Raw genomic sequence first — 15,323 nt, 5'->3', positions numbered from 1 at the left:
ATCCAACCCACATGCTCAAAAGAAGGTTCACTTTCCATGGCCTTTGCAACTTACAGACAGATGTCCACCAGCTGATTCAGTTCAGGACAGCTGCACTCATATAAGTCCTTGCAGCTGGCATGGCTCTGGTTCATTAAATCCCCCAATAACTGGACTGCATCTTCAGGTGCCTCTGTACAAATCTTCTTAAACTCCAGGACTCTGGCAGCTTCGCTGTACACATGCTTAGCACGTTGGTATAATTTAAAGGTGGTCACTAAATTTAAAAAGCAAGAAAAAATATTCAGGGCAGGAACAAATGGAAAGATGTATGATTTATTGCTATCAGATGTGGTCATGTGGCTTCCAGAGAAAACTGGTAAGAAAGGTGATCCAACATTTTCCTATCTATTTTGTTTCTCCTTTCTTTCAGTCATGTCAGTATTGGTATAAAAACTGTAAGCTCTGATCCACAGCAAGGAAGATGGTATGCAGAGGGATAAGGGGCTGCAGTTATCACGACATAAAACATACCATGCCAGTCCGCTGTGTTGTATTCTGTAAAGGCAGCAAACTTGGGGGTTGAAATAATGTGGTCAGGAGGCAAGTGCTTTAACAAACATACCCCAGTAGCTTCCTCCATTCTGCTTTTCTTGCTGCCCCACTCCAAGTAGGAACAGAAAACACTCCTTCCCCTGGTTAAGTATCCTGAGCAATGGCACTGCTTGACGAGTGTCAAAGCATTAGAGCTACCTCCATGGTTTGTGGTCTTCTTAACTTCCTTCAGAAATGTCTAATTGACTTTCTTTAAAAAAAATAATGAAAGACAAGAGTCTGGAGCCCCTGTTGGTATGGAACCCAATAAATGTGTACCTCCTATACCTGTCAGCATCTGAAATGCCATGACTAGGAGGTTGTCTCCTTTGAAATCCACAATGTTTCTCCTGTTGTGTTTGCTCATAAATTCAGCATTCGTTCATTTATTACATTTATATACCACTCTATTTTCTTCCAAGTTGCTCAAGGTGGTGTACATTGCTCTCCTCCTTCCCATTTCACTCTCACAACAATCCTATGAGGTAGGTTAGGCTAAGAGATGGTGACTGGTCTAAGGTTCCCCAATGAGTTTCATGGCTGAGTGGGGATTCAAAGCCTGATCTTCCAGGTCATAGTCTAACACTGGTTCTCAGGTGGCAACAAATAAATACCTTTCTGAAGTTTTCTGATTGAGCTGTGTTTCGAACTTTCATGCAACTAAGGAACTGGGAACTACTAACCACAGGTGAATGAAAAACCTTTATAAGATTCTCTCCACCAGTAAATTTCATATAACCCAGACCAGCAAATACGGTGTGTAGTTTATACTGTCAATGCTTAGCCTTGTCCCAGCCTTCAAGTGAGTAGCGTTCTTCCAGCATGAAATATATAACCTCAAAAGTATTACCAACCTTATCAAGTGCTAACCTTGCCATAATGATGCTAATGGTTGTTGAGAAAGCGTATTTCACTGTTCTTTATCTCAAGCGTTGTCCTATCCCTTCCTCTATCACCTTTACTAACATTTTTGTTGAAGTTTATTTTGCACATCTCTTCACCAGTCCCTTCAACTCAGGCTACATTCCCAAACTTGCTTAATAAGCAATAAAGCCCTTCTGAACAAAATTTGCCTGATTTCTGAGCAAACATGCATAGGGTTGAACTACCAATCACCTAGTTTACATTTCTCTCTCTCTCTCTTGACCATTGTTTATTTGTTTATAACATTTATATCCTGTCTTTTTGCCTGACCACAGGCATCTGAGGCATCTTCAAGATTCAAAACGACATGGCAATAAATTGCTGTGGAAGTGGTTTACATATGCAGCTGCAAAAGTAACATATATGTATATATGAGTTCAAGGGATACAAATATTTTCACATTAAAACTGAATGGCCCTTTCATGCAGAAATACTCCAAAGGGCTAAGGCCTTAATTGCATCCACCAGGGACCCAATTTGGGTGCCAGGTGGAGATCAGCCAACATATTTTCTCTATTGGGTTCTTGGATCTTTGGTCATGTTGAATTCTGGGAGTGATATAAAACGCCAGTAGATTTTTCTTGTAGGAAAAGCTGAATAAAAGATGCTACTCAAATGCACTTCATAGCACATCATTCACAACATGCGTTGTCACCGTAAAATGTCCACTTTAGCTGGTTTAAATTTGAGAGACATTGGTTTCCTGTCTCTCCTCAAGGACATGGGAAGCAGAGGGGAAATTACAGTGATGAATGAAGAAAACAACATCTTCAGAGGTGCCAGGATTATTTGGCCCGATATGAAACATAACTGCTGTTAATGAGAATGGACCCAATGGAAGAGTTGCCTAAATACATCATTGTTTTGGAATAAGATTAAAACCCATCAAAATTGGAAAAAGCTATGTACCCCAATGGAAAAGACCCCCCTGGGATGGGTCACTGAACAATAGAAGGAGTTTTCCCAATTCCCAATTTACCAAATCCATTCAGGAGTACATTTTGTCCCTGTGTTTATGAATTGGTCTCTGCTACTTTCGCACCATGCAATGCACAGTATCACTGCTGGATGGTTTACAGAGGTGTGTGTTGAAAACAGAGCATTCCTCTCTGGACAAATTCTCTTTCCAGACTATTTCCTTTTGAAGGCATTATTTTACAGCGGGGCAGTTTTAAAAATGTGCATTTGTTTAGGGCATATCTGAAAGTTGCGTGAGAGTCTGCCATTGCTCACACTCTCTTGTAAATCACCATTGAACAGTAGTAACCCAGAGAATGAACTGAAAACATGTCTGGTTTCAATTTGGAGGCCAACATCTTGCCAAAGGCTGTGATTGATTCAGAGACCACCCTTCGGTAAAGCAACGCTTCACTGGCCAGATTACCTTAAAGCACTTCGCGGTTCTCTCAAGCTCGTCACGTTACGTACTGGCCATGGGAATCATCTTTTTACTTCTTCCTGCCAGCCAGACGCTGGAAAGGCATGTTCTCAACAACATTCTGTCATGTAAGAGAAGGCTCTATAACCTCTCCACATTTGGTTTTGCCTCTAATCTAGTGTAATCCTTTCAAAGCAATTATTACATCCAAAATGACAGAAACCGGAGTTGCATTGTTGTTTTCTTAGACTTTCTTATTAGAGTGACTGTTTGCCAAGCAAATGTGAGTTGAGGAATTATAGTATTTAATTAAGGGGCTCTATTGTGTGTGGGACGTGGGTGGCGCTGTGGTCTAAACCACAGAGCCTAGGGCTTGCCAATCAGAAGGTCGGCGGTTCGAATCCCCGTGATGGGGTGAGCTCCCGTTGCGCAGTCCCTGCTCCTGCCCACCTAGCAGTTTGAAAGCACGTCAAGTGCAAGTAGATAAATAGGTACGGCTTCGGCGGGAAGGTAAACGGCATTTCCGTGCGCTGCTCTGATTCGCCAGAAGCGGCTTAGTCATGCTGGCCACATGACCCAGAAAAACTGTCTGCAGAAGCAGACAAACGGTGGCTCCCTTGGCCAGTAAAGCGAGATGAGCACCGCAACCCCAGAGTCGTCCGCGACTGGACCTAACGGTCAGGGGTCTCTTTACCTCACTTTTATTGTATTTAGCTGGTAGAGTAGCCCAATTCTTGGAGAAAGCCACAAGTACTAACACATGATGGATTCTAGTAACAAGGAGTCATGCAGCCACTTAACGGTCTACCATGCAGCATCTGTAAGATGCAGAGGTGCACATCTGTCACCTCCACCAACCAGCAAGACAGAGAAGTAGAAAGGACTATAATTTGGGCTAGTTCCCCCCACCTAACCAACATGGTTAAAGAGTTTTAACGTCACATCTCCCATTTTATTTTTAAATTTATTGTGATTTATATAGTATATACAAACTCCGCAAGTAACAAAAAAGATCCAATAACCGTTTCTGCTTTCCCTTGGACAAGCAGATTATACAAACATCAATGCCAAAACAGGATGGAGTATCAGTGTCCGTCTTCTTTCAGTGTACATTCCCAACAGGCTGGAATCGGATTCATTCTGGATTAGGCTTTACAAACTGTTCCAAATTAAGACATATTGTGATGATAATTGCATCTCTGTGTTTATCTGGTTCACAAACTAAACAAAATCTTCTAAAGCTGTGTGAAAGGATTCAGTTTGTGTTTGCTCCCTTAATACTTGAAAGTAGTGTGTTAGTGTCTCCATTGCCACTAAATACCATAACTTCTTATACCAGCTTCTCAAGTTTAGCCCATTAGCATTTTTCCAATGTTAGGACAGTATACGCGGGGCTGCCCTTGAAACTGTCCCAGAAACTCCAGCGGGTGCAGAATGCTGCAGCGAGGCTCCTCACAGGGTCTCTGCCATGGGAGCATATTCACCCAGTGCTTTTCCAGTTGCATTGGCTCCCGGTGGAGTTCAGGGTCAGATTTAAGGTGCTGGTTTTGACTTTTAAAGCCCTTCACGGCCTAGGACCCTTGTACCTACGGGACCGCCTCTCCTGGTATGCCCCACGGAGGACCTTAAGGTCCATTTATAGCAACACCCTAGAGGTCCCAGGCCCTAAGGAAGTTAGATTAGCCTCAACCAGAGCCAGGGCCTTCTCAACACTGGCTCCGGCCTGGTGGAATGCTCTGTCTCTTTCCGCAGGGCCTGTAAGACAGAGTTGTTCCACCTGGCCTTTGGCTCAGAATCAGTTTGATTCCCTCCCCCTCTTTCTTTTCCTTTCTCCTCCTATGAAGAGATTGCTTCCTAATTGTTTTAATGTTGTATCTTAATTCTTTTAAATTGTATTTTAATCAACTTGTTTTTATTATTGGTTGTTAGCCGCCCTGAGCCCGGTCTTGGCTGGGGAGGGCGGGGTATAAATAAAAATTTATTATTATTATTATTATTATTATTATTATTATTATTATTAGTCTAGCCACTACCACCCTATGTTGGAACAATTATTTGGCAACAATGTCTAAATTGAGACATCCCCCAAAAGTGATAGAAGGCATAGTTGTGGATCTTTGGTGACTTGACACTTGGCTCATCTCCTCAGTGACATTCTCCTAAAATATTTCTACTAAGCATTGTCGCCAGAGGTGCTAGTAGGTCTCTAACAGCCTAACCTGTGAATAATCTTTAAATATTTGCACTTAACAGAGGACAATATTATTCTGAATGTTTTTATCAGCCAACCTAAAGAAAATATAGCATGCTGGGTCAATTTGCTTTCCTAAATCTATTTCCCATACAGCCTTAAAGTTATCAAAGGTTGGCATTGTCAGATCAAGCACCAAACCATACACCTTAAGAGACTAAGCCCTTGTATCCTCCTCAGAATCATGAATCCACTTTTCAAATGATGTGAGCTCCCTTGGTAGTATGCTCTTTTATTAGGGAGCAAGTAATGAAAGACTGTCCTGGATTAAGCTCCAGCCACCCAATCCTTCTCCTGCAATTTTTATTTTTTATTTCGACATTTGACAAAAGTCACCTGAATGAAAGAGCCATTTATCTTTCAATTCGGAGCAATATGATTCCTTAATTGGGCTATGAAAGGAGGAATAATGGAACACAGGCATTAACAGAAAGAAGTAATGAGACAGCAAAGCTACCAACACCTCCATTTCAATACATGGAATGGGAATCACTTAGCAAGCACCACCAAGCACTGCATTGGAATATGGCTCACAGACATGTTCAGAGGAAGTATACCACTGGGTACCAAAACACTAAGAGTCAACCATGGGGGAAACTACTGCCTTCCTGCTCTGCTTATGGGCTTCCCAGAAATATCTGGTTGACCACTATGGGAAATAGGATGATGAACTATATGGAGCTTTGGATTGACCCAGGAGGGTGGTACTTTTATTCTTATGATACATCAATGGAAACAAAACCTCCATGGAGAGGCCCAGATTCGCAACCACAATTGGCTTACGGGGTCACGCTTCTCATCTTACAGTTGAACAGCTGAACTTCAGGTTTCCCAAGGTCACATAAAGAAAGCAAAGCAAAGCTGGCACCCAGATTCCTGTTGTACATCAGGGTGACTAGCCTGTGGCCTTCCAGATGTTACTGGACTTAACTCCCATCAGCCCCAAAAAGCATGGTCAGGGGTGGTGTTAGCTGTAATCTAGCAACATCTGGAGGGCCACAGGTTAGCACATTCCTGCACATGCTTGTCAGGGGCCCTCTTCAGTAGCTCCAACATGCATTAAGTGGATTGCACTTAAACTGCTTGTGTTGTAAGCCACAAAAAACCCTTCACAGTCAACCAACATCTGGTCCATGCTGCAAAAAGTCAAGCAGATAGCTTCTCATCCTGGAAGCTCAAATTCTCCAAAGACAAACTGCAAATAAGCTATAATAATCATAATAATAATTTATTATTTATACCCCGCCCATCTGGCTGGGTTTCCCCAGCCACTCTGGGCAGCTTCCAACAAAACACTAAAATACAATAACCTATTAAACATTAAAAGCTCCCCTGATTTAGCTGCTACAAAATGTAGGTCTCTCCCTCCCTCCCACTCCTTTCAGGATTATGGGTCCCCCAGCCATAGATGCCTGAAACAAACCGTGATTTTCAACTTCTGGGTTAGCGCCATCGGCAATGGCGGAATTCCTCTGATCCAGAGGAACCCGCTCCGCGAAAATCGGGTCTTGCCGCCGCGGCGAAGGCAGAGACCCTTTAAAAATCCCAGGCAGAGGAAGTCTGGGAACGTGGGATTCGGCTGACACCAGGTGCGCCCCCCCTACACGCAAGGAAACCCCTTTTCGGGGATCCGAAGCGACGCAGGGTGAGCGGCGCGGTGTTTTGAATCGACCAACATTTTTACGGAGTGAAGCCGCACAGCCGTTGCCGGAGAGCGCTGACTTTTTCCTGTGGACAATTGGACTCTAAACAAGTACCCGTGAGTAGAACGGAAAATTGGGCTAAGAAACATTTTAATTTGGCACTCAATCGGGAAGGTCCTAACCAGGAAGTCCGCCTTCCGCTTTTGTAAATAGTCTGAAGCAAAAATTGTGCAAGCTAAAGTCTGGAAAGTTGTACATAAAGGTTTAAAATTCCTCCTGTTTTAACCATCTAAACCCCTCTTGGAAGCAGGAGTAAAGAGGGCGAATTTTGACTGTTCAAGCCTGCAGGAGAGAGAGTAAAGAAAGATAAATTTCCACCGTCTCAAACCTGGGAACGGGGTGTCAGAGACAGAGATTTTTGGTGAAGTTCATTGACTGTGAATGGAACATCTTTTGACAGATAGTTAAAGAAGAGAAACAAATTGATTCCAGTGTTGCCTTTTGCATTTAAAAGAAACAAAAAATCCGAAAAATGAAAGTAATTTTCTTTTGTTGGACCTGTTTTCAAAAGATGGATACAAATAGAAATTGTCTCCTCTAGAGGGAGCTTGTTAAATTGTTGCTGGAGTCGATCTGGGGACTTTACAGCTGTGGAGATTAGGATCGTGGGACCAGACTGTGACCTTGAATAAAAATGTGTTTGGAAGAAGTTTTGGTGCTTGCTTTTTGCAAGACAAGCGCTTTGTTGGAGCAGATGCATGAGAAGATAGATTTGATGACTGTTGCAGTCAAAAACTTTGGACAAACAGCGAATATTTATACAGAAACCATCCAGGAGCCAACCCAGGAACCTGTTTTGATAGAGCAAGTGCAAACACAGAAGATAATGGAGGAGGCTGCTGTTGAACCTCAAGTAACACAAATGGAGAGGCCTGAGGCCCTACAGGAGCATAAGCCGTTGTTGTTGAAGGCTGAATTTGGAGTGGGCCAGGGGGGGTCTGGAGTTGTGGGGGCCCTTAAGTTTGGAGGGGCTTTGAAACATGCCTTTAAATATCTTCTGGATTACACTGTTGACTGTGGGGAATGGGACTGTGGGGAATGGGCCGACCTGCTGAGGAGAGACGGAGATATTTTCGAGTTGGAACATCCCCAAGACCTACTCCTCAATGAGAAAGGAAAGAAATTAAGAAAGAGATCAACAAAAGACAAGGTAAAGTGCAAGTACAAACAAGAAGAAGATCTGCAGAAGGTACATGGAAAAGACTTAAGAGCCTCGGACATAAGATTACTAGATTGATGGACTAGATGGAATGGAAGAGATGCTGGAGGAAGATTGGAAGAAAATTATTAAAAATTTATTTTGGGAATTAGTGTAAAATTAATAAGTATTAGGAAAAATATTGGAATGAAAATATTTGGCTTTAGTAGAAATGATATAAGGAATTATGTACAAACAAATATTAAGTTTTAAGCTTTAAGGTATTTTATGGTAAGATAAGGTTAAAATAAACTAAGGTAAACTGAATGACAGAATATAGTGAAAGATGGAATGGATTTGCTGAGTTAATTAATAGGTTAGACTGTTAAGACAAACTACTCAATAAAAATTGAGAAAGATGGAAAGAATTTGCTGAAATAAATAACTAAACTAGAATACAAAAAGGGAGGTGTGAGGAGGTCGATGAAACAAGTAAATGAAAGATAAAGATATGGAATATTGGATGTGTGTTTTTATTGTTATTGTTGTATTGGTTTTTATGTTTTTTTCTTTTTTATATGTATTGTTATGTATGCTTTGTTAAATTTGTTTGTTTGTTGTTTTCTTCTTTTTTCTTTCTCTGTAATTTTTGAAATTTCTAATAAATATCATTTTTAAAAAAAAGAAACAAACCGTGATTTTCAGAGGAGCTCCTGAACATTCTACTAAATTATTATTATTATTATTATTATTATTATTATTATTATTATTATTTACACCCCACCCTCCCAGGGCGGCTAACAAGCAATAATAAAAACAAGTTGAATGAATACAACTTAAAAAGAAGATTTAAATACAACATTAAAATATTGAAACATTAAAATGCAGCCTCATCACAGGAGAAGAAAGGAAAAAGAAAGGTAAAAACAAAAAACAAAACAAAAACCAAGTTGGTTGTGGAGAAGGAAATCAGCAAGCTTGTTTCCCCTCTCAACAGCGCCAGAGGCTGCTACTACTTACTATGAAAATTTCGACCTAATGCGTGCCAAAAAGAAAAACATTAAGACTATAATAACCTGGAAATACAGCAATATAAGCAGGTAGACGTCTTTGTTTTGCTCTAATAAGGCCCTTTCTAAACAGACACTATTTTCCCCTGAGGGACCAGATAGGCATCGCTAATCCACCCAGACGACAGTGTCCCAGCAAGCTATTCCATTAAGTAAGCCCCACTTCCCAGTATTCCATTGGCGCTGGAAAACAGTAATTTGTGCCAAAGCAAACATGGGGATTATACATGTACTGGTGTGGAGATGGCAATTGTGCTACTGTCATGCACCAGTTGTATGATGCCCATGTGCCAGACTCAACTCCTTTTGAGTTCTGCATGGGACCAACATAACCTGTAGTCAGCAAGAAGCAGCAAGTGATAGGGGACAGGGAAAGGTCAGAGACTAGCAGTGAATAATAGGGATGGCTAGGGAGGAGATGGATGGTGGCAGTAAAACAACTGATGTGTTTCTGTGCTGGGTATGGGAAGATTTAGCTGCAACATTTTGTCATACTGAAAGCATTTTTTTCACATGCTACTATACCTTTGGGTCTTACAAATGCTGGCCTTAATGAACCTTTGAAAGAGTCGGAACCCAGGTTTTAATTTGATTTCTGCCTTCATGAGCCAGCTGTGACCAGGTGTGTTTCACCTGAAACTTACTACTGGTCCCTTACCCACCATCATTACCATCTTAGGTCATGTTTCCCGCACTAGTTAGATATGACTTTCACAGTTCACAAAAGCAATGGGAGCAGATATTTTACAATTCATGAAAGGTATGCGTTAAACCATAGATTTGAATCCATTTTTCTTTAATCTAAAGGGTTTCAGGAGAACAAAATCTGAAAATTATTATTAAGGGGTTCCATTTGACCTAGATGGAAAAAGCAAAGTTCAAAGCAAAATCGAAGGCTTTGGTTTGGATGTATTCAATATTAAGTTTAAAAAACAGAAGTGTGTTTTAAGAACCTTTTTTTTGTTTTGTTCTCCATAATAACCAGTTTTTTGGGTCCAAAATATTTGGGTCTGGAGTTGCTTTGTTGGTTGATTCTTCACTTGCCCCTACTGCTCCTAATACAAAACCGTTTGTTTAATAAATACATACATACAAAAGCTCTTTAGATATCCTTGCCACCAGATGACTCACATAGAGCGTCCTACACATTCCAAACAGCAGCTCTTCATCACACAGAAAGAACTGTCTGACCTTTTGAAAATAAAGCACATAGAGCTTACGGAGCAACAAGCAAATAAATAAAATGGCATCCTTTCAGACACTCATATGAAGTTATCAGTGCCCTCCATTCTAACAGTATAATGTTTATTCAAGCTTAGGTAACAGCACCTTGCTTTATGAAGTCTCCTTAAAATGGAACACTAGACTTTTATTATTCTTTATAGGATAAAACTGCCTTTTAAAAAATGGTTTTACTTTTTTTCAGAAAGCAGGATCACAGAACTAAAAAGAACCTCCGGGATTACGAAGTCCAAGCCTCCAACTGAGAGCTTTGCCAGCCGGCTGACAAACTGGGAGATTAGCAGAACCAGCAAGGCTGACATAGACCCCAAAAGGGATTGACTCAGAGGCCATTGCACAAGAAGTTACTGTGCACTATTTATCTCTTTTCTCCAGCTACTGCTTTCTCCACTTCTGGATTAAGGTTAAGCAATGCAGCCTGGCTGTTGCCATTTATGTATGAATCTGTCCTTCTGAATCCAAGTGTTGGTACTCATTATTTAACGAAGTAGCACTCAAGTCTCAGCGCCCTACTCAAGAAAACAGCTTAGCACACCTTAAGGACAGAGGCAAAGTCTGATTTTGTGAATGGAGATATTTTCGTGCGGTCAACTCTAAGGTTGATAACAAATGTCAAGCATGGCCATGGACAGGATGACATGGGAACTTGCCCCAACACTGTCACTCTGCCCAGTGTGCTGATGGTCCTAATAAAGAAAGTAACCCCATCATTCCATCTACCCACAAGATGCTGTACCAAAGCTATGAAGGTAACATTTACATCAGCCTTAAGCATTCTCTAAGGACAATATGATTTTTAAAAATCCTCTGTTTATCATATGAACCTGCCCAGCCTTTAGGACCAGCCTTGCAGTTCTGCTTTCTGTCCCCATCCACATGTGGTATCCCTGGTGACCCCAAGACTGGAATTCCCTAACAGCCAGGCACCCTTTTTCTCAGTTGGGAAAAACTTTCTAATTCCAGTTACCATATTTGTTAATGTATAAACTGTTTCTGGATTATTTTGGTATGTTATTGCTGACTTTTTAATGTTGTACATACAGTGGTACCTCTGGATACGAGCGGGATCCGTTCCGGAGCCCCGTTCGCATCCAGAAGCAAACGTAACTAGTGACAGCACGTCTGCGCACACGCGCGTCGCTTTTCGCCGCTTCTGCGCATGACGTCATTTTGAGCATCTGCGCATGTGTGAGCGGCGAAACCCAGAAGTAACGTGCTCCGTTACTTCCGGGTTGCTGTGGAGCGCAACTCGAACGCACTCAACATGAAGTAAATTCAACCCGAGGTATGACTGTACTGCTGTTTATCACTGTATGAAATCCATCTATTGCTTTTACATTTCTTCTGTTTTAATGTTTTACCTTTTTCAAATGCAAGCCATTTTGCCTCAGCACAAAGCAGCACATGAATAATGAAGTAAACTAAACCCTTTCAAGTCCATCGCCAGAGATACTTTTATGGGCAGAGATCCTGATAAAGTTTTTCTTGGATCACAGGCCTTTGACAATGCAATCCTATACATATATCTACACAGAAGTAAGTACCGCTGAAAACAGGTAAGGATTGCAATCTGAGCAACTTGACTTGCCATAGTTGTACAAAGTACTTTGAGATTTACTTTGCCGGTTGTTACTTCCAGGATGTAAAGCTGTGTGTAGACAAAGATTTTGCCAAAACCACAACAAGCTGGTTGGATGCTTTTAACTCTTAAGATAATTCTGCCCCCAGGTTAACACATCAAAATTAGATTGCAAGGTTTTTTTGTTTGTTGTTCTTATGAAAGGGAACAAACTGTTTTAAAATATTTCACTTAGAGGGAAACAAATCCCACGTTTTATAGGGGAAATGAAGGCACTGTTTTAATGTGGAATGCCTTGCTGCGATGGGGTATACTCATACAATGTGTATTTTATTTTTCAAAACAGCAACAAGCACCCCATGACAAGCAGAGTGAAGCAAAACAGAACAAATGATGATGGTAAAGTGTACCTTAGCCATGTAAGCAAATAACCAAGTAGTAAGATCCTTCAAATGGAACTAAGTATTCCCATTCTTGTTCTAAATTTGGATCTAGGCCAGGGGTCGGCAAGGTTTACTGGCCATGGGCTGGATCACTCCCACGGAGATTGCTTCTGCACCAGCCCAGATGCCAAAAATCACGCCTGCGCAGGAGCGATTTTCAGGGTCTGGACATGCGCAGATGCGATTTCCAGTATCTGCGCGAGATGCTATTTCCGGCATCACTCGGTGAGTCCCCGTGCTGCACCAGTTTAACGCAGTGCACAGAGGACTCACCTTGGTTCAAAGGGCAGCTTGGTTCAGGGGTGGCTCGTGGGCCGGTAAAACGGTCTTCATGGGCTGCAGCCGGCCCATGGGCCACACGTTGCCAACCCCTGATCTAGGCTTTCAGCTTGAATCTGAAAGGAGCAGTAGAAGCAGGATACAGTATAATGTCGTTGTTGGCATCTGTCGGTCTCAGAAGACAATGGGGTGTGCAAGTCAAACTGCTGTGTTGGCAGCACTGAAGTGATCTTCCCAGGGTGCAAACCTGGGCAATGTGTGGAGGTCCTGGGCTGCTCAGACAACAAGACCCCTCTCTCAGCCTCACTGATGTGGTCCAAAGGAAAGCAGAGTGTGATGGGATGGTGAGCTGCTTGTGCGTAAAATCCTGATCCCTCAGAGTTTGGCTAAGTTCCCAAACCTCTGTCTGTGATGGAGCTCCTTAAGCATGGCTCCATCAATCGCTCGTTGAATCGGACAGTGGGCGTTTACGGAACTTCTTCCAGCATAAAAGCTCCTTAACGGAAACGCGTCTTCTGGACTCTCGGCGTGACAGTTTCCGCCGAGGAGTGGGTGTCCCTACGGGAGGTCCTGAAACCTCTCCACTGTTCTCGCTTGAAGTATCTCTGAGCCCTCCCTCCGACTCACTTTCCCTTGTAACTCCACTTCTCCCCCTGCTGGTCCCCTCCTCCGCTGAGTGGTCTCTCTCACCCTCCATGAGCCCTTTCACCTCCTTCGTCTCAGATGACAGTTCCCTGACATCCACCTCCCCTCTAGGGCCCCCTTCACCCCCTTCCCTCCCCTCCTCTGCGGGAGGCGAGGGAGCAAAACCCCTGAAGGAACCTCCCTCATCTTCCGAAGTTTCGAACACTTCCCTCCACCTTTTGCTGTTCCCGGTTTCCAAGTACTCCTCCTCCTCGGAGTCTGTACCCCCTTCCAACTCCGATTCCCTGAATCCCTCCAGTTCCTCCTCATCGTCGGTGGTGCCAAAGTACTCCCTCCGGAACCTCGCTACTGTCTGAGGTTTCCTGGGGAACCTTTGGTGGAACGTTTCGATCAAGACCTCGTCATGGACCTCCTCTGCCTTCACCCAGGTGTTTTCCGACTCCGGTTCCCCTTCCCACGCGACCAAATACTCCACCTGATTACCCTTCCACCTGGAGTCGATGATTTCCGCCACATAGTTGCGGCTTTCCCTTTCTTCTATGGCTGGCCCCCGTGTGGACACCCCTTCACCTTCCCCCCGTATGGTGACAGTAATGACCTGTGGAATACTGGGTGCAGTTTCATGTGGTTCGGTAACCGGAGTCTGAAAGCCACTGGCTTGACCTGTTGGATGACCTCAAATGGTCCCAATCTTTTGGGTCTCAATTTCTTGCAACTCCCCTTGAACGGCAACCCTTGGGTTGATAGCCAGACCCGACTCCCCACCCTAATTGTTTCACCTTCCCTTCTGCTCTTGTCTGCCTGCCTCTTATATTCTTCTTTGGCCCTTTCTAAGTTGTGTTGGAGTTGACGATGGATCGCTTCCATTTCTTCTACAAAAAGTTCAGCGGCCGGAACACTCCATCTCTCTCCTCCTTCCCCTGGAAACGCCCTGGGGTGGCACCCATAATTAGCCAAGAAGGGGCTCATCCCTGTGGACACATTCTCTGCATTATTGTAAGCAAATTCCGCTAGTGCCAACTTTTCGACCCAATCGTTTTCTCTGTCATTGACATAACACCTCAGGTATTGTTGAAGGATACCGTTTGCCCTCTCCGCCTGCCCATTGGTCTCAGGGTGCCTGGCAGTCGAAAAGTTGACCTCTACGTGCAACAAGCTCATAAGCTTCCTCCAGAATCTGGACGTGAACTGTTTCCCTCTGTCGGAAACCAGCCTCAAGGGGGCGCCATGCAGCCTAAAAATATGTTCTACAAACAATTTTGCTGTCTCTTCCGCCGTGACTGCATGTGAGCAAGCTACAAAGTGACCCATCTTAGTTAACTGGTCTACCACGACTAGTATGGCGGTTTTCCCCTGGGATTTGGGCAGATCAGTCATAAAATCTATCGACACCGCCTCCCACGGTCGTTCTGGTGTGGGTAACGGTTCTAATAACCCCGCTGGTGCCCGCCTTTCTCCTTTGGCTCTCTGGCATTGGTCACACCTTCTCACATACTCCCGTACATCCTCCCTCACCTTGGGCCACCAAAACTCCCTGGTCACCAACCACATGGTCTTGTGTTGCCCAAAATGCCCCGCTGTGGGATTGTCGTGCAGCTGTTTGAGTACTCTCCCCCTCAATTCCCCTTCGGGTATATATAGCGCCCCTTTGTAATACAATGCCCCGTTTCTTTCTTCAAAACCTCCGGGGTCTTCTCCCTCTCTCCTTAAACCTCTGAGCTTCTCCTGGGCGTACTCATCATTTACCGTTCCCTCTACCAGTTCTCTTTGCCCCACCCAGGCCGCACCACACACCCAGTGGTCCTCTGGGATAATATGTCTCTCTTCTGGCGCTCCCTCCCCCTCCAAATATTCAGGTTTGCGAGAGAGAGCGTCCGCTCTGATGTTTTCTGGACCTGGCACATAGCAGATTTCAAAATGGAATTTGGAGAACTCCTGGGCCCATCTCACTTGTCGTTGGTTGAGCACTCGTGCCGTTCTCCAATACTCCAAATTCTTGTGGTCCGTACACACTTGCACCTTATGCTGTGCGCCAATTAGTAAGTGTCTCCATCTCCGGAACGCTTCGTGAATGGCGAGTAGTTCTCGGTCATATACC

At 43.6% G+C, this 15,323-nt stretch overlaps 1 protein-coding gene and 1 long non-coding RNA gene across 5 annotated transcripts in view; one reads left to right on the top strand and one right to left on the bottom strand.

Moving 5' to 3' along the window:
• GALK2 (galactokinase 2) overlaps positions 1-15,323 on the bottom strand; it is an 83,402-nt gene that overhangs the window by 6,526 nt on the left and 61,553 nt on the right. For all 4 annotated transcript variants that reach the window (XR_014541675.1, XM_083586784.1, XM_083586785.1 and 1 more), the window contains one exon: positions 55-256. Coding sequence is in view for 3 of the 4 variants with exons in the window: in XM_083586784.1 (XP_083442910.1) it covers positions 55-256 (202 nt within the window). In the remaining variant the exon portion in view is untranslated. The remainder of the gene's footprint in view (positions 1-54; positions 257-15,323) is intronic.
• On the top strand, positions 263-12,414 carry LOC310749788. The gene is made up of 3 exons (XR_014541783.1): positions 263-1,058; positions 10,464-11,835; positions 12,205-12,414. It is a non-coding gene; the product is annotated as an uncharacterized lncRNA (long non-coding RNA).

The sequence above is a fragment of the Podarcis filfolensis genome (genome assembly GCF_964270895.1).
Source record: "Podarcis filfolensis genome assembly, chromosome: 14".
Taxonomy (NCBI): domain Eukaryota; kingdom Metazoa; phylum Chordata; class Lepidosauria; order Squamata; family Lacertidae; genus Podarcis; species Podarcis filfolensis.
This window is presented reverse-complemented; position numbering and strand designations above follow the sequence as displayed.